The 18895-nt window shown below is 46.9% G+C and overlaps 1 protein-coding gene across 7 annotated transcripts in view; it reads right to left on the reverse strand.

Annotated features, from left to right (window-relative positions):
- RGS8 (regulator of G-protein signaling 8) overlaps positions 1-15162 on the reverse strand; it is a 37188-nt gene extending 22026 nt beyond the window's left edge. Inside the window, exons 1-2 of one of the 7 annotated variants that reach the window (XM_017729620.1) lie at positions 12765-15162; positions 6278-7902 (exon numbers count right to left, since the gene is read on the reverse strand). In XM_017729620.1, coding sequence (XP_017585109.1) covers positions 6278-6358 — 81 coding nt within the window. In that variant the 5' untranslated portion in view covers positions 6359-7902; positions 12765-15162. Of the gene's footprint in view, positions 1-427; positions 1125-6277; positions 9321-9357; positions 10725-12764 lie in introns of those variants that run through there. The other 6 variants (XM_017729623.1, XM_017729621.1, XM_017729626.1 and 3 more) reach the window with 6 other exon arrangements.
- Between the last annotated feature and the right edge of the window lie 3733 nt (positions 15163-18895).

Raw genomic sequence — 18895 nt, forward strand, 5'->3', positions numbered from 1 at the left:
CCAAAGGCTGCCGGGGAGCATCTGGGGGCGGGGAGGGGGGATGCCTGCGAAAGCGCTCGCTTTTGTCACCCTCGCTGCGTTGGAATAAAGCCCCCGCCCGCCTCGCTGTGAACGGCTGCTCGGAGCTTTAGGGAAGGTTGCTGCCCTCAGATCGCTTATCTCCAGGAGTTGTCACAGACAGAAGGGATGGAAGAGTTTCATTAAAGAGCCCAGGTGTCAGCAGGGCCAAGGAAGATTTTGGCACAAGGCAAAGAAGAACCTTATTGCTGGGCATGGGATGACAGGATCAAAAATCCACCCAGTGACGTGGCAGACCCCCTGAACCCACCTTCCCTTCTCTCACCTGGTGTGTACATCCCTGGAAGCTCCCTCAGTGCCCTCCCCCCTATGTATGGGCTCCAATCCCCCTTTTTTCTCCTGCACCCACCTTCATCCTCCAGAGAATATGTATGGCATGTCCAGGGCACCCCGGTGGCTCTAACAACAACCTAACCCATGTCACCAACAGCCCCCCAGCTCTGGGCTCAGCACAGCCACCAGTGGCAGCACCTGGTGTTGCACAGGCGCTAATGGGGGTCACTGAGAGCTCACTGAGAGCTCAAGCTGTGGGATCTCCATTGCTTTTTTGATCCTGACAAAGCTGATTGACTTAAAAAAAAATAATAATAAAAAAAGTCCTCTCCAGTTTAACAAGTCATTGCCTTTTCCTTGGAAACTTGTAGTCACCTTCCTCTCTGCTAAAACACTGCTGGCTTTGGCAAGCATGCCTTGAGATAGCACATTATCACCAGGCGCCATTCCTGGGGAGAGGCAGAGTCCTGCAAAACCTCCTACAAAACCACAGGGTTTAGCAGCACTGCAGCAAAGATCCCAGCTCTCCTTCAGTTTGGATCCCCTCCTTGACAGCTCAGCATGGCATGGAAATGTTTGCCTTGTTCTTATCCCTCTCATGGCAAAGCCCAGGTCATCCTGACTGGGATTAATCACATCTCCAGTTATCAGAAAACAAGCACTGAAAAAATGCTGCGGCCAGCAAAACCTCCTCTAAACCACAGTCAAAGGTTGAGGCTCATCCTCTGCCTCTGCTACCACAGGCTGGTTTGTGCAAGTTAAGTAACAGTCAGCTGCAGCCCTTGTCCCAAAACCCAAGCCAAATTTAACTTCTAATATGTCATTTTTGGTTTAGTATGTTATTTCCATGCTCCTGGGTTCCCTCTGGGCACTGCAGGGGGTCACAAGTGACAAGGTTTTCATAACAGTCCCAGGACATCCCTCAGCTCTCATTCACAACACATACACTGTGGGCTGGAGGAGGTCACTAAAATGTTCAATCCAAAAAAGCTCTGGATGATTCTGCTCCATTATTCAGATACTCTGAGACTTTGCTGCAGTCCCAAACAGATCAAACTCTGGTCCACTACACTGAATGGGACAAATCACTGGATCACGGGAGTGGCTTCCACTTCTCTCTCTGGTTTTACACCAGTTTTAGATATTGCCATCTCATAGCCATCAACAGTATGAGACCCCCAATTCCTATTTCTCCAGTACCTCATTAGACCCTTTTTCTGAGCTCAGTGAGATCCTGAATAACACACAAATTACTCTGAATGCCAACAATTTTTCTTTCTAGTTTCCTAGGGCAGGTGTGAGTTAATAGAGAACAAGAATAAGCAAACTGTTCTGACAAAGGCACTATGGGAAATGTAATTAAATTGCAGATAAAGAGAACTACGGGGTTTTTACAGGGTAATATTTTAGAAAGCTTCTGTGCAGTAGGTTTATAGCAAATTCCTTCTAAAATAGCCCTCCTGCTTCTGACCGCTCTGTAGTTTCTATTTAAATGCTTTTAATAAAATAACTCATTTTGATATTAGGCTTGAATCCCATACAAAAATTTAAATCTCTCCAAAAATTGCTCCAAAACAATTTCCTCCTGACCTGGTAGCAGCAAACACACAAGCAGTGAACACGTCCAGTGTTGGGAGTGTTGGCTGTCACTGTGGAGGGCAGAAGGGAATTTGCCAGCCTGTTCCCTACATGTTAACCTCCCTCTCCAGGGTCCTTTTCACCCTCCCCATTATTTTCAATCCCTCCCTGCCTAATCCAGTTGTTTTGACCATTGATCATTACTCAAATGGTTTTTATCCAAAAACCCCATCCAGACCAAATAGCTCCACCAGCTTCAGTTGATCCCAGTTTCTACCAAATGAGAGGTAATTGTGTGGCCTGAAGACACCTCAGCTGTCCTGACACATCCAGCAGGACCAGGAAGGCAGCTCTGGCTGGTGGTGATGCGGCTTTTGCCTCTCCACATGCAGGGATGTTCTTCCAGGGGCTGGCAGCCAAGCACCCTTCTCTGTTTGGAGCAGGAAGATCAGACCATGCATACACTGACTGGCTCATTTGCTTGGCTGTAGGTTTGCCTTAAATTAACCCCTTTACCTTGACATTTAAGTAGACTTCTCCCTGTCCTCTCACCCTTGTTCTGTATCCTTGGGGGTTTGCTGCCCCTCTGGGGTGCCATTATTTTATGTTTGATGACCTGCTGCTATTGCTTCCACTTCTCATTTCCAACCTCATGGTCTTGTCATATTTACAGTGATGCCTGCCACACTTTGAACTTCATTGGGTTGTGCTTGCTTTTACTTCATGATTTTTCTTGGGTCCATGGCAGCATCTCTCCTTGTTGGTACTGTGCTCCAAGGGACTCATTCAAGGGGTGAGCTTTCACAACCTGCTGGTCCAAGAGGATTTTCCCTCCTGCCAAGAAAAGCACTTCTTCACTCTGCTGTGATGCTGGGCAGCTACATCCCCACAGGTGAAATCATTCCCTGATGTGTTTTCATGAGATCCTGTTGCCTCTGAGATCCCTCCAGAGGATGCTCTGTGGCACCAGTGGAAGGTGCCCCTGCCCATGGCAGGAGGTTGGAACTTGATGAACTTTAAGGTTCCTTCCAATCCAAACCATTCTGGGATTTTGTGTAGGCTCTGTCACTGCAAAATGCCAATTACAGGAGGCTGGCTGCCTCCCACAGTAGTCCTGGCTCTGGGAATCCAGGTGAGCTGCAAAGCCTGCCTTAAGCTCAGCCACAAACCTGCAGCCACACTGCTGCAACCCAGGGGAGGTTGGGGCTTTTGCTGGACTACTGAAAGGAATAAAGCATCATTTGATCTCCTTCACAGTCATTCAAAATTTATCCATAATCCAGAATGGTACCTATATGGGCCCCACCCCACAGGAATTCAGATTAGCAATTAATCAATCAGTCTCCAGAGTCTGCTGTTCTCCACTACCATTTGCAATTAAACCTGGAAGGAAATTACTTGTAACTTTCATCCAGCTGTTCACTGTGCCAGGCTGCCCTGCTGTCTTGTCTGAAAACACACTTCGTCCAGCACAAGGTGACTGCCTTGGAAGGAAGGAATTATAGCTGGTGTAGATCACTTGCTAAACTACAAAACAAACCACATACTTATATTAATTGCAAACTGAAGCCCTTTCTAAAAAGAGATCTCCAGTAGCACCAGGAAATATCCACAGATGCACCTCAGAATGTTTTTAAGGAGTTAATTTATCTATTTATCTTAAACCTCAAATCATTCTCCACCTCAGGCCTGGCAGGGAGGAAATCCTTAAAGGTGAAACAGGGGAGCCAGAGTTTCAGGGACAGGTGAGGAGACCATGGAGCTGGATGGGGAGTTGATCGGGGAAGCCACGGCACGTGCTCTACAAGGGAAGGCAAGGCAATTAAATTGCAGATAAAGAGAATTATGGGGTTTTTACAGGGTAATATTTTCGGAAGCTTCTGTGCAGTAGGCTTATAGCAAATTCCTTCTGAATCAAACTGCCCTTGAAAATGAAAGAATATGTTCAAAAATAAAATGTAAAAATAAAAATAAAAAAGAGTTACGTAAAGTGAGATCCACAGTTGTGGCTGTGGCTTAGCTCGAAAGCATGGCAGCTATTTAAATTCTCCTGTGTCAATGATAAAACTGTCTCCTGGCCATGTTTGTGGTTCCTGGGCACAGCGATTGCTGCAGCAGAACAGATGCTTCTGCTGCAAGATGGCTCCTGGCCTGTGCTCCCTGCTCCCTCCCAAATTCCTCCGGGTAGGTAGGACACAAAAACAACAGCAAAGCAGGGCAGGAAGCTCCAGGATGAGAAGGGCAGGCAGGAATCAAAGGGAAGAATTTTCCCTTTAAAGCACTTTATTACAGTTTCATAATTGTTCTCTGAGGAAATGAGCTGCCATGCCCAGGAGCAGCTCCATGGAAAGGAACGTGCTATGGCTCTGCCTGTGCATTGTGGAGGATGCTGTGAGCATGGAGCAGGGAGGCAGAAAGGATTGGAGTTGACACAGAGCTGCTCTGTGCAGCCTTGGAGTCCTCCCAGCTTTCAGCATCGCTGCTGCTGTCAATATGGCAGTGGCTGGAATGCAGCTCTGTGCATGGCTGGGAAGCTGGGACAGATCCACCCCGACAGACAGAGCTCCACAATGATCCCTTGCCATGGATTCTCCGTCCCTCGCAGGGTTTGATTGAGATCTGATGCTCGGCACAGGTCAGGGAGCAAGGCTTGCTGACAGATAGGGTTAATTTTCTGCTGGGACATCATCTGAGGTGTTTGCAAGAAGCCTGCATTTTGTGAGCTGAATACTGCAAACTAGCTGTTTACTGAGTGTTAAAAATCAGACCCGAGACCTCGGGGTTGCAGTCCCAAATTAATTTATGATGGACAAGGTCTACACTGCTCTGCTCTTATCGATGTTATTCCAAAGACTGGGGCTTGCAGGGCATCAAGATCCCACAGCAAAGATTTCCTGGGGCCGTTAACTGCTCTCTGTGCCACGGGGAGGTCACTCCCACCACAGCAAAGCACCTGAGCACGTGCTTAACTTTAAACACACGAGCGGCTGAATGGGTATTTGTAGGATGAAATACAAACAGGGTTAGCCACAAGGGTGAGTTGGGATTTCTCTTTCGTCTCTGGAGGCTTCTGCTGCAGCCTTAACTAAAATATAAATTAGGTGAGTGAGATGAGCTCGTCCTCTTTCTCCAGCAGACGGTGGTTCTCTCACAAAAATGTCTGCTGCATCCAGCACTAATTTCTCCTCGGGAGAGTGGCTGCCATCAGTGCCCGTGTCCTGCCAGACTGGAGAGAGATGCTCCCTGAGCTCTGCCAAAGCCTGAGCCAGCCCAGCCCTAAGGCCTGGGCAATGTCCCCAGAGCCGCATGGAAGGGGGGCAGGGCAAGAGGCCAGGCTTGTCCCAGCGCTGCTCTCGGGGCTGCAGGGACAAGAGAAGGGCAGCACAGCAGGACAGAGGAAGCTCTGCCCATTTATTATGCAACCTGTGGGCTCCCCAGATGGAGGAATGCAATGGCATTCCACTTCGATGGGGCACAGCAGCCAGGATCAGCCACGGGGAGAAGATGCCAACACAACAGGCCCCTCGTATTTGTCAGCTGTGCCAAAAAAACGGTTTATTTGCTCCGCCCATGGGAGAGCAAAGAGCTGACCCTCACCACTGTGGGAGTCTCCATGAGTTACAGCAGCCCCACCATCACAGCAGCAGGAAAATGAGCCCCCCCAGTTCAGCTGGTTCTTCCCCCAGAGTGCACATGCCCATGCCATCTGCAAGTTTTTGCTCCAGCCTTGGATCAGTGCAGCTCTCTCTTGCCTCCAACATGGTCTCTTTTCGCTCCAATTAGTTTTATTTTTAACCAGGTCAGCCACAGTGCTCAGCCCAGGCATTAGTCACAATGTCACATATACCAAAATATTCAAAGCAAACACAATCCACCATTTAAAAACCACAATAATAGCAAAGCAGGGGGGGAAGATGCCAAGATGGTTAAGATCTCAGAGGTGCAGGCACAAGCACAGGCTGATGTTTTCTCCCAGCATCAAAGGCCTAGTGCTAATCCCATTGCAACTGAGATCATCCCAGAACCATTCCGGCTCCTCCCCAGTCAGGGCTGGGCTGAGACTAAGAAACGCTGTTCTTTCCCTGCCTGCTAATTAAAAACAAGCCGTGTCTGTGTCCCTTTGACCATCCATAAGATGCCACGGGAGGATTAATGCACGGGGAGAAGCCTTGCAGTGGCATAAATAGGGATGACATCCGAGCAGCACCCTTCCCCTCCCACTTTGCCTGAAGAGCCCTCCTTCCCCGCAGGAAACTGGGGCAGGAACAACTCAAAATCCCTCCTCCCCCAGGGCAAGGGAAGTACCACCGGGCCTTTCATCACCTTCCAAGCCCCTCCTGGCTCTTACCTGTGCTGAAGCTATGTGGCCTTTGGTGCTTGATGGACACTGCTGGTTGGGGCTCTGAGAAACTGCGGAGTCCCAGTGCATCGGGGAGGGCAACGGACCCGGCCCAGCCACGGTTATCTCCGCAGGAGCAGCAGCACTGTGCCACTTTCCCCGGCTCCCCAGCCCTGCGTCTCATGAAAAGAACAAGAGCTGGTGGAAGGAGGGGGGTTAGGAAAGAGAGGGAAGGGGGAGAAGGGAGAGCGGGAGCTCTCGCAGATGCACACACAGAGCATACAGAGGCTTGTATAGGATGGCACTGCCTGACTTGCTCTCATTATTGCTGCAGGCTGGCTGCTGCCCATGGAGAACTCGCCAGCATCTGCTGCTGACCATGGGCATGGGGGAAAGGGACAGGAAAGAGATTAGGGTCTTACACACCATCGGAGCAAGGAAAGCGACTGCCTGGGCATAGGGGACTCTGTGGTCTTTGTTTGCTTTTACCTGGGAGCGGAAGAGCTGTGCTAGAGGGCAGGAAGAGATTGCAGTGATGGAGAGTTCAGCTTTTCATGGATGACTCATTTCTTCCTTTGAACTTCACAATATCCCCAAGCCCAGTGCTCCCCCGGGACTCCAAGGGATGGCACTGGACTGGCCTGACCCAGGGCTCTGAGAGAGGTGTTACATGGAGATGGACAGAAAGTGGGTTGCACATCCCCAAAGCACCAGCACTGCGAAAAGCTCAGCCTCCCCCTCATCCCCATTATCTGGGTCGTGCTGATACAGATCCAAAGGGCTGGAAGGGCTGTTTGAGGGGGTTGAAAGACACTCCAGCCATGACAACTCCCATTTGCATCCTGTCAGGAAGCTGCTGGCAGAGCTGCCTGCAGTCCCTGACACTGCTGCTCTGCTGCAATGACAGACCCAAAACGGTGGGATCCAGAGATCCAGCCAGAATCATTCCCAAAGGGGCACCAATTCCTCACTCCACAGGTTTTATTTTTCTAAAGCATCACATGCTAGAAGCATGTGCCCCTCTGGAAGAAAGTGAGAGCTTTGTACTTCATGCATTTTTCAGCTTTTTGAAAGCTCCCAAACCTCTTCCTCTCCTCTTCTCCAGTGCTTTGCCACTCAGAGGGTCTGGGTCTTGCCTGGGGGAGCTCAGTTCAGTCAGAAGGATTAAAATGAAAGTCAAGTCAGATGCCTGAAGTATTATACCCTCCCCAAAACCCCCAGTCATCCGTTTTACTCCAAGGTTTCTCACTGGTGTTTGCAGACACATGGATCTCTAGCCACAGGACTGCTGTTAATAGAAATCAATGGGTGATATACATGGAATTACAAGCACAGAATTTCCAAGTCAATACCCTCCCCAGCAGTTAACCTGGCAGCACACCAGGCCCATCCCCATCTCTGAGTGGCTGTGTTCAGTGTTCAGTACCACACCTTCAAGACTCACCTGGGAACACATGCATTCCTACAGCAGAGGACAGGATCAGTCCTACTGAGCCAAAATCTAGTACCCTGATTACTTGCCTGCTCCACTGGCCTCAGGATGGATGTTACCCAGGCCCAGGAAACCTCCCCCTCACTGGTCACTCTGCCAGGAGCTGTCAGAACATATTTCAAGTCTCAGCATTCCATCAGCCCTGCAATAGAAAAGGTCTTGCTGTGGATCAATAGCTGTGGATGGCTCCTCTGCCTGGAGCAGCACATACAAGACCCAAGGGATGATCACTTCAGGGTCTATAACCAGGTATCCCATCCTTATTCCCACCACAAGAGGAGCGAGAAGCTGAGGTTTGATGCTATATCAAGATCATGATTGTTTCTCCATCCCAGAGAGATCCCAGTGGTGCTGGGGAGCTGGATCCCTTTAGGATGTTAAAATCCGGAGCAATACCACTGCAGAGGGGGGTGTGGGCGTCTCTCTTGCAGGTCTCTGCATCTGTATTACTTAAATCCCTAACAAAGCTGCCAGGAGTCTGAGGATGCACAGCTTTCCTAGACCCCAGGGATTTCCAAGTGCATCCGTTCTCTGTAGGGCTGTTTTTAATGGGGATAAACTGCAGTGCCATCTCCCAGTACACTGAGGGGGGGGGTGGGCAAGAACCATCTTTGGGGAAAATAATCCCCACATCTGTCTTGTGGGGAGTGAGGAGCTGTCTGCTCCGTGCCCCAAGGCATGCAGCCAAACTTCCAGTCTGCAGGAGGACAGACCCTCTGGCAGCCTCGTAGGCTAGGGTCTGATTCTCTCACAGGGAAGAAAAAAGGGCAAGACCCCTCAGATAATTTGCAATGTGCTGTCCAGGACTTGCAAGGGGACACTGTCAGTGCCACTGTCTGTCATCACTGTGAAGGTGCCCCCAGCTTTATAGGGGCAGGGACAGCTTCTCCCTGGGTGACCCGGGATTTCCAGCTGCATGTGAAAAAGCAGGTTTGTTTTGTATGCATGCAAAAGCCTAAACTTAGCAAGCAAGATGTTAATTTGTGAGGGGAAAATAGGCCATATTTATGTAACTTTGAAAAGCTGCAGCAAAGGCTACAGATCCAATGGGAGAGGAGCATCTGCTCCCAGCTCAGGGCTTTGTGAGAGCTCCAGCAATTGCATATTCATTGCCCCACACTCCAAAGAACCAGCTTTTAGGCTTTCCAGACTAAGAATAGAGGTCTTGTGTTTGCTGCTCCATGGCCCGAGTTTTGTCCCAGATTAGAGGCACCAGGGTGTGGAGCTGCAAATGGCAGCATCTCTGCCTGCCTGTGAGCGGGGCAGGGCTCTGGGCCCAGCAGGGATGGAGAGCATGGAATAAAGGGTGAATTCATTCCCAGCCACACAGGATGGCATTAGTGCTGGCCCTCTGCTCACAGAGATGTCCCCTGTGGTGGATGGGGCACCCGCAAAACACGACTCCCTTGTGCACAAACAAAACTCAAGCATTTTTCCAAGCAGGGCAGCTGGGGCAGTGCCACGACTGAAATTAGCAGCTCGTCCTGGCTGTGAAGCCTGACGGCTTGGATCCACCTCAGGAAGTCCGGCCCCTGCAGGGGCAGACAGGTCCCCCTGTGACAGCTGGGCTGTGATATTTCTTTCCCCTTCCACTCACATTCTCTGCCCTACTTAAACCAGGTTGTGAATCCAGCAATCCCCAGACTTGGAATGGAAACCCCAGAGCCAGTCACTCCAGGGTTTTTCAGACAACCCTGCACTTAAGAGGTCTTTCAGATCCAGAAATCATCATGTGGCAGTGCTGGCGGGAAACAGCACGACACCGCTCCTTCTTTGGCTTTGAATTTGTCACCCTGGGACTCTGGGAAAGCGCTTTAATGGGCTTGCAAATAGCAGCAAAGGCAAAGTCATTCCTGTGGGGAAACAAAGAGAAAAAGGACTGAACTGTGGATGGGTCTGTGGCCTCTGGCTCCACTATTCCCTGAGACTGGGGCCATATTCCTGGACATTTATCCTAAAGCAGCAAGGGATGAGACTTCCAGAAAGCCTCGTAACCCAGGGTTTTGAGTGCCTGTAGTAGAGCCCAAGACAAGGGCAGCACTGATCACAGGCACTGGCTGCAGAGAGCAGGATGACTCCTGTCCACCTGAAGTCCAGCCTGGAAAGTGAGGGAGGCTACCATATCACAGACTGAAGGCTACCACTGATAAGAGGTGTTGTTATCAAATAAATGGGGACAGAAATTGGTTTTTTGAAACACGCAAGGAAATGTTCTGCAAAACATTAATCCCCTGAGAGAAAGCTCAGTCTCTGGAGAAGGTCTTTCTTGCTAAAACATCACATAAAAGAGAAGTCTCTTGGGAAATGACTCCTGAGATAACCTCTCTCCTAAAATAAATGCCCCTGGGAGCAACAGTCTTGGCAAAACATTTTTTTGGGGAAAAAAAAAGTGTTCTAAAACCTGCTATTGATTCTGTATTTACCCTTGCTGCAGCAGCAGCACACAGAGCTCAGAGGTGAGCCATCATCTTCCAGTGCTCCTTCCTAATCAGAACTGAAAGGATACAACAGCGATCCTGCTGCTCCCTCATTTCCTCCTGGATCACTCAAACCAACCCGCTGTGAGCAGCAACTCTGCAAAACGTGTTCTGGAGTCGTATTCCGGCTTTGTGGAGCACAACAACGGGGACCATCCCACCTGCTGCTGTTTGTTTAGCCCTTGCATTGCTAAACTAACATCTGGGAATGCTGCTGAGCCTCTGTTCAAAGACCAGTGCACTTGGAGAAAGGACACGTGTGTCTTTCCCCCCGTGGAAGTCAGTGTGACACGAGCACAATTTGGCAAAGAACGAGAGGCCAAGAAGCAAGTGATGCCTGTTCACTGCCCAGACTGCTGTAATTAACTGCTCTCATGACACTGGCCACCATCCAGACACTTGGCCAAACACAGTGCAGACACTTTGGCCTGAGAATTGGCTCCCATGCCTGGAAAACCACATGCCAGCTCTGACTAAGCACCTGCAGTTTAATTTATCTTTCACATTTCCATCAGTGCAGCCCAGCAAAACCCAGAGCCACGCTGGGAGCCGGCAGAAAGTCCCTTATAAATAGCCATGAGTTGGGAAGGTCTGAAAACTCTCCAGGAAATACTCACGGAGGCAGAAGACAGCAACTGAGCACTGTTAATGATCTGCTGCAGGGAGCATTGGAGACCAACCCTTCTTGCTCCTGGCAATGCTACAAAGCCAGAAAAGATTCTTTGGATATCTTAAGGAGAGGAAGGCAGAAGCATTCTAAAGCCTAGTCTAGTATCTTGTTAAAACCTACCTGTCCGCTGTGGTTTAAAGCCATAGATCTGTATTTATTGCCCAAATTCTGCATATCTTGCAGTCCCCTTACACATGACCAAATATGTCCAAACAAGGTGACCCACAGAGAGAGGGTTGTATTCCAGGATGTTACATCACCTGCCTTTGCATAGACACTGTTTTCCTGGCAGCAGCCAAATGAGATATTCCTGAGACCCCACAGCTGCATGGACAAGAGGAGTTGATCCAGACCCATTCTGAGCTCAGACTGACTGCAAAGACAGTGTGGATGCAATTCCCAGGAGTCCTGTGGACTTCAGGCAGCACCCACAGTATGCAACAAGTTACCGTGTAAATAGCACCTCCCTAAAAATCCAGTATTGGGAACACGGCCATCCTCTGGGACTGTAAAAACTAAGAGAAATATGCAATGAGATCAAGAAAAAGAGTAATAATGGACTTCCACAACTACCTGAGTATGAGCATCTCTCCATCTTGGAAAACCTGGACACCTGCTAAAGAAGCTGGAGTGGTCACAGACTGTCACAGCACACTGGCATACCAGGTCACCTCGGTGTGGGGCAGGATAGCACCACACACAACACTCAAAAGAGAACCCCATTTATTCACTCCACTGCTCTCTCACATCAGTCTCTGTCTTCCCTGCTGGCAGGCTGGCAGGCAGGCAGGCAGGAGGAAGCAGCTTTTCTGCATCAGACAGACCCATTTAGGACCTGGCTCATGAGGCAGCAGGCAAACAGCTCTGCTCTTGGCTGGCCCAGCACAGACCAGAATTATGGCAGCACACAGGGTCTCCTCAGGAACACTGCTTCAAACCCCCAAATTGGGTATTGTGGGTGAGAGCAGCAGGAGGAGCCAGCAGTGTGTGTTTTGCTGTCTGAATGACGGTTTACACCCCAGCGTGATATTTGCCTTTGCACAATAGGCCGAGTTTGTTGACTCATGTTCAGCTTGTGACCCAGCGTCAGCAGCAGCAGCTTCTGCTGGCACAACAGCTGGCATCTGCTGCTGACTGCAGGGCTGCTTCCTCCAAATACAGCATCTCACACTAATTGTATGCTTTTCCCAGGTTTTCCATGACCATTTCTCAATTTATCAAGGCCTGAAACCTCTCCCACTACATATTCTCAAATTTGCACTAGCTTGATCACAAATATAGGAAACATTTTCTATTCACCATCCCAGATTGAATTAAATGTTCCTGGGACCTGAAAATAACCATTTAATTTACCTTATAGCAGCCTTCCAGTACCTAAAAGGGGTTACAAGAAGGTTGGAGAGAGACTTTTCACACCAGCATGTGGTGACAGGACAATGGAGAAGGGCTTAAAGCTGAAGGAAGATAAATTTAGATCAGATATCAAGAAGAAATTCTTCCCAGTGAGGGTGGTGATGCCGTGGCACAGGCTGCCCCATCCGTGGAAGCATTCAATGCCAGGCTGGATGGGGCCCTAAGGAACCCGGTCTGGTGGAAGGTATCCTTGCCTGTGGCAGAGGGATTGGAATAAGATGATCTTTAAGGTGCCTTCCAGCCCAAACCATTCCATGATTCTATGATCATCCAACCATTTTGCACTCAGTTTCATCCTGAGTCTGGCATAGTATGACTGTGCCCAAAAAAGCTGGTATTTGTCACATAGTGTCTCTCCCCTAGTAATAAAAACTTTTTATCTTGTCAGAGAATGACATTACTCTGGTTTGAGTGACACTTCCCCAAACAACCACATGGTTTTACCTGTCCAGTACCTTCCAGATCTGTGCTTTTTTTTCAGGATTTTTTTCCTCCTGCAAATGAAAATTAAACTGATCTGTAATTACCCAGGTCACCTTTCTTCCTTCTACAGACAGGTACTGAACGAGTTTTACAGCAGTCAGGTTCTTCACCTATCCACCCAAATTTATCAGAAATCACCACAAACTATTCTGAAATCACTTCACAGCTCTTTATTAAAATTCCTGCCACCCAGCCAGCTTGAGACCACCTGATTTCCCAAGAGCCCTCTTGAATGTAATTTTTGCCTTCTCCTAAGGAGAGACCTCACTATTTGTCATTATCACCAGCAATGCTACTCAGCACTTCTTTCTCTTGAACTTTCTAACAATGACAACTATGAAAAATAAACATTTTGGCCTTCTTGACATTTTTGATACGTCTTTCTGTCCCCATGATTATCCCACATGGACATTAACAGTGTGAGGAGAACCAAGGGAAATGCTGACCTCATTTGTTGTGATTACCAGGACCACTGAAAGGAAGGGTTGTCACAGTCAGAACACGTATTTCTTACGTTAATGGATCATGACGAAGCAAAATGCATTTTTCCTGCAGGTTTAGAGAATAAACTAAGCCCAGGGTTAAAAAGGGAGAAGTGTTGATATTCACTAAGCAGTGGCACCTTAGGTCAGTGTCACCAAAAGCTCGTTCCCAACAGTCCAACACTCTATCTGTCATGAAATGTTATAAGGCAGATTTGTAACTCCAGCTCCAGGGAGGGAGAAAAACCCCAATACAAACCTCCAGCAATTTAAAAGCAAAGCCAAGTGAAATGCAAGAGCTGCCAAAGAGGTCATAGAAGTATTTAGCTCAATTAGAAACATCCCACTGTTTTTACAGCATCAGGTTGAAGTCCTGACTGTTGAGAGCAAGGTGAGTGAAGCAATTCGCCCTCCTGAGCACCGTCTTAGTAAATCATTTTATGATGGACACAGCCTCCAGCAGACTTCTCATCTCAAATTTTCCCTATCCTCCCGGTATACTTAATAAATAAATGAGCACTATACATCGACTTCCATGATAAATGACATTTTCTGATTATAAATTCATTAAAATGTCTACAATTTTCTGTAACTGCATATTATATGATGCCTATTCTTCACTAGAGGATGCATAGTACCACTGAAATGATATATCTACACACAATGTGTACCTCCAGCTTTTAGTTCCCACTACTGTGAAAGGCTAAGGAATAAAGCAACAACCTATTTCATGATTTCAAAAGGAACAGTAACCCCCAGGAAAGCACACAAAAATCTTCTGTGTCACTGGCTATTTAAAGAACAGCTTCAGTATTTCCTACTGTTGCATAATAGATTCTGATTATTTTGACACTTTTCAGTATTTTTAAATCTCTTTAAGCAGGAGCCATGGGGAAGAAGCATGAATTAGCTGCACATTATTTTATTTCTGTCAGCTAATTTCTATATCCTCCAAGCCTCAGTTACTTACTCCTGTTCCTCACCAGAGCTGCAGCAGCTGTTTAGGAGGCCATGCAGTATTCTGGGTCCAAAATCTAGTCCTAGTTGAAATAATGAAGGGCTGCTCACTGGGCACCCCTCAGACACTTTGATCAGCATTGCCAAGGAAACAGCGAGGAGCAGAAAAAAGGGATGGAAATGACCTTGATGTGAAGAAAAAATGTCTGCAGGCTCACAACTTCAACAGAAGGTTTTTCAGGTAGCATTAACAAAATTATAAACTCGCAGAAATTGCCTTTCAGAAAGCATCCTTCCAGCTCAACATTGTCCTGACTACAAAGTACCTATCTGCACATTAATTCAGTCAGCACAGTTATTTAACTGGCGAGTCTACATTTAATATGTGTTTATATTCATTAATATTTATCTCATCTTCCACAAATGAAATTAGTAACAGCATGCCAGAGATTTTCTCCACCTGGCTCCTGCAAATGCATTAAACCCAGCTATCTCCAGAGGCAACTGTGGGCAGAGCTTGGCCCTGTGTGTTTCTGGGGCAGCTGTGCTAAAATTATGCTCCTCCCATTAAAAGAATCCTTTTTTTGCTGGGTCTGGCTTTAGTTATACAGTATTAACAGTGAAAATAGGAGCTGAGAATTCATGGCTTCATACGCTTTCAGTTTAAATTCTATTTAGAGAATTCTTGGGATTTTTACAAGACATCTTTAACATCCAAATCAAGCTCTCACCTTCCATAATTGCTTTTTTAACCTTTTACTATGAATTTGACAGGGTACCTTTTATTTAAATTCCGGCATTCTTTGCTTGGAAAGAAGCATGGGAGGTTAGAGATGAGTGAGCTTCCTCTGTGAGCTTTAAAGTACTCAGAGAAGCACGGAATGGTTTGGGTTGGGAGGGTCCTTAAAGAACATCTCATTCCACCCCCCTGCTTTGGGCAGGACACCTTCCACTATTCCCAGGTTGCTCAAAGCCCTGTCCAACCTAGCTTTGAACACTTCCAAAGATGGGGCATTCACAGCTTCTCTGGGCACCCTGTGCCAGGGCCTCACCAGCCTCACAGGGAAGAAGGTACTGGAAAGCCACCATGAGGTCTGTTCCCTAGGCTCCCCAGGGAGCTGGGACACTCCCCCTGGGACAATACCCTGTGGCACCTTGAGCTACTCAGCCGGTCATCCACCCACATCTCCTCATGGTTCTCTGGTAGGTTTGTACAGAGTTACAAAAAAAGGGCAATTCCACAGTTACCAGGGGCTGTATCACCCTTGATAAAACTCCCAGCTCTGGGCAGTGTTTGGCTCTGGACACTGTTGTTTTGCCACTCATAGTGAAGTGATGCTGTGTGAAAGGATGGGAGTCACTCAGTCCCTCTCCTCAGAGCCCCAGTGCTGTAATTGCTGTCAAATTAGTTCTGTTCATGCTGCAGAAAAAATATATTGAAGGCTTTTCTTTCCCAGAACTGCCCTGGATGTCTTTTTCCTTTACATACAAATAAAAATAATGACACGGAAAATTGAATAGATGACAAACAAGGAGCCTGCATTTCAAGGGACACCATCAAGAAGCTGAGGGCTTCAACTACAATTCCCTTCAAATTGCTCAAGTAAACAAGTAAAATTCTCAGGACTGAGAGTGTTTTAAATCTATCACTCTCCAAGTAGAGGGTAATATTAAAAAATCCAAGAGTACACTGTGATTGCTGTTCCAGAGAAAACTTCCACCAAACAGGGCCCTTGTACCAACTGTTCTCAGAAATGTTTTTATACTGTTCACTTTGCTACTTGGGCAAGTAGAAAGTGTTGTCAAAATCTGCTTCTTGCTTTTTCAGGCACATTGGGATCTTTTTGAGCAGTTAATATTTTTAAAAATATAAAAATATGTAATTTAGTACTAGTTTTTGCACCAAAAAAGTACCTAGTCACTGAAACTGAAGGTTGGTAAATACTAACAGCAAGATGTGGGGAAAAAAAGGCACCAAAAGAACCAACAAGAGCATTCAGCTTTGGCCATCCAGCTGTCCATGGGTGTATGAAGACACTGCACAGAAGGCATGCAGGGATTTCCCCAGGAAAGTAGGTGAAATTGCCTAAAACTGTACAGCTTAAAATAGATGTGAATGAAAAAAAAGAGGGTATTAATTCATGAAGTGATAAGCAGAACAGAAAACACATAAGAAATTTCAGTATCATTCCTTCTATAAGCTACATGGGAAAGTGCCTTGCGGAATGATCAGGTGAGAGGTTTAAATTAAGCATGAGGAAGTAGATTTTAGAATAATACATAATTTAACAGAACTCAAGGCTATAGAAATACAGAAGGGAGTCTACAATAAAGAGGGGGAGGTACTTTTTGCAAGGGCATGTAGTGACAGGACAAGGGGATACAAGTTTAAAGTGACAGAGAGCAGGTTTAGATTGGGTATTAGAAATAAATGCTTTACTGTGACGGAGTGAGGCCTTGGCACAGAGTGCCCAGAGAAGCTGGGGCTGCCTCTGGTTCCCTGGAAGTGTCCAAGGGCAGGTTGGATGGGACTTGGAGCAACCTGGGATAGTGGAAGGTGTCCCTGCCCATGGCAGGGGGTGGAACTAGATAGTCTTTAAGACCCCTCCCAACCCAAACCATTCTTGGATACTATGATTCTATGAAATACAAATACAGTTAAAATATGACCAAATTAATGGGGGAACCATCCACAATGCTTTTCTGCAGCTCTGCAGTGAACACCAAGACTATCACAATATAACAAGCAAGCTGGCTCCTGATGGGTTATTAGAGGCAAATGTGACCAATCCATCTGAACGTATCTGTCATGGAACTCTGCTCACTGTAAAATTGTGGCTGGCACAGCTGGTGACTGCATGTAATCATCATTTTTTAATTACAGAAAACAATGCTTCCAAAAGAACACAACAAACTAGAGCAAGAAGCCTGGAATCAGAGCCCAAACATTTAGAGGTAAAGTCATGTAAAGGTGACATGGGGGATTCCCATCTGGCACCGTTTAGGTGGCTGTCTTGTCTCTGCCTGTTCTGATGCTATGAGCACAGGGGATCAAGAATGCACCAAGGATCCTCACCACACCAAGAGTGCTCCAAACACATCACTGTGCAAGCAAAGGTAAAAAATAACTGGGGAAAAATAGAAATCCATGCATTTGAGAGCATAAATTCTCTTTATCCTTCTGCTTTTACGAATATAGACTCATTTTCTGAGGCTGCCTGCATTCAGTGCAGCATCACTGCTCCATTCCTTGCAGTGGGAGAGGTGCTGGTAGAATCCAGAGCAGCAGAGTCATTCCTGAGATTGGGAATGTACAAAACCCCGCCTCCTGCTCACACTCAGGATAAAATAGTGGGTACAAATCCAGCTGCAAACAGCTGAAACCATTCTTTGAATATTTCAGCTGACTTGTAACAAGTGATAATATTTTCATATAGCAGTGGTCTGTTTTCAGCAGAACTGGGAATCAATCAGCAGTCTGAACCTCTGGGTATGTGCAGCACAGGATTACACAAAGCTGCTGTGTTATATTGCAGTTCGGTAAATCACATTGTCATTTAACTAATCTCGAGAGAGAAACCAGCACAATACAGGATTAAACTCCATCTTAAATTCTTGGACCACTTTCTGTCTTTGTGGCACTTTATACAACACCCTTACAGCTAAATTCACCCAAACCACCTTGGATGACTGAAATCAAAGGCTGCAATTTCTCCCCAGCTTGGCCCAACCTGAAAGGCTTGGAAATCTTTAAGAAAAAAAAAATTAAAAAATAAAAAAACAACTCACACTTTGACTGCTGAGAATCCCACCTGCATGCTACACTCCTGTTCTGGAGGGGGGAAATATATACTGAAACACACCAGAAATTTATCTCTGCTTCTACAAAGGGGTAGTATAAATTTACTAAAGGGTTGTTCTGGTCAAATCTACTGAAACATACACAGAGTAGGTTCTCCTACAGGTGAGGAATAAACTGTCCCCCCATTTTACCAGTGTTTTGTTCAGATCCAACAGTAGAAAATCAGTAAGAGGTGGGGTAAAAGGAGTACAGAGGCCTTACATCCAACCCTGGCTCCTGCAAGAGCACTTCTTGTACAATCCTATTGCCCACCCTGATGTTCACATCCCATCTATGCCAGTCATGAAGTTCTCTGGAGTGGAGAGGATCATGTAAGGGAACATTCAACCTCACATTCTTACCTGAAGAATAATTCTTAACAGAGGAGTCCAGGATTTGGCATCTTCTAGCACAGTTGACAGATCAGGATTTCTCCACAGGTTTGTCTGATACACGGAAAATAATGAAGAGCAGAGGCAACAAGGGGTCTGTGAAAGTTTGCAGTCTGCAGATTGTTTCCAGAAGGTGTTTTTGATGAACACTGTGCTGAAGTAATGGTTTCAACACCTCTTTCCAGGATCACAGGCCAGCAGCTTTTCTCCAGCAAGCAGGAGATACTGGTCTACAATATGACCAGCCCTGATTTCCAAGGATTTCTTTGTAATGACTGTCTACTCTTGCTCCTACCAAAACATGCAGCTAAGTGTGCCAACCAGATTGTGGTTTCAGGGATTTTCTGTAGATTTGGCTTCCATAAACCTAAGCAAAATCATACATAATGCTCTACAAAACTAAAAAAAAATTACTATTTT

The sequence above is a fragment of the Corvus brachyrhynchos genome, unplaced genomic scaffold (genome assembly GCF_000691975.1).
Source record: "Corvus brachyrhynchos isolate BGI_N302 unplaced genomic scaffold, ASM69197v1 scaffold101, whole genome shotgun sequence".
NCBI classification, from domain to species: domain Eukaryota; kingdom Metazoa; phylum Chordata; class Aves; order Passeriformes; family Corvidae; genus Corvus; species Corvus brachyrhynchos.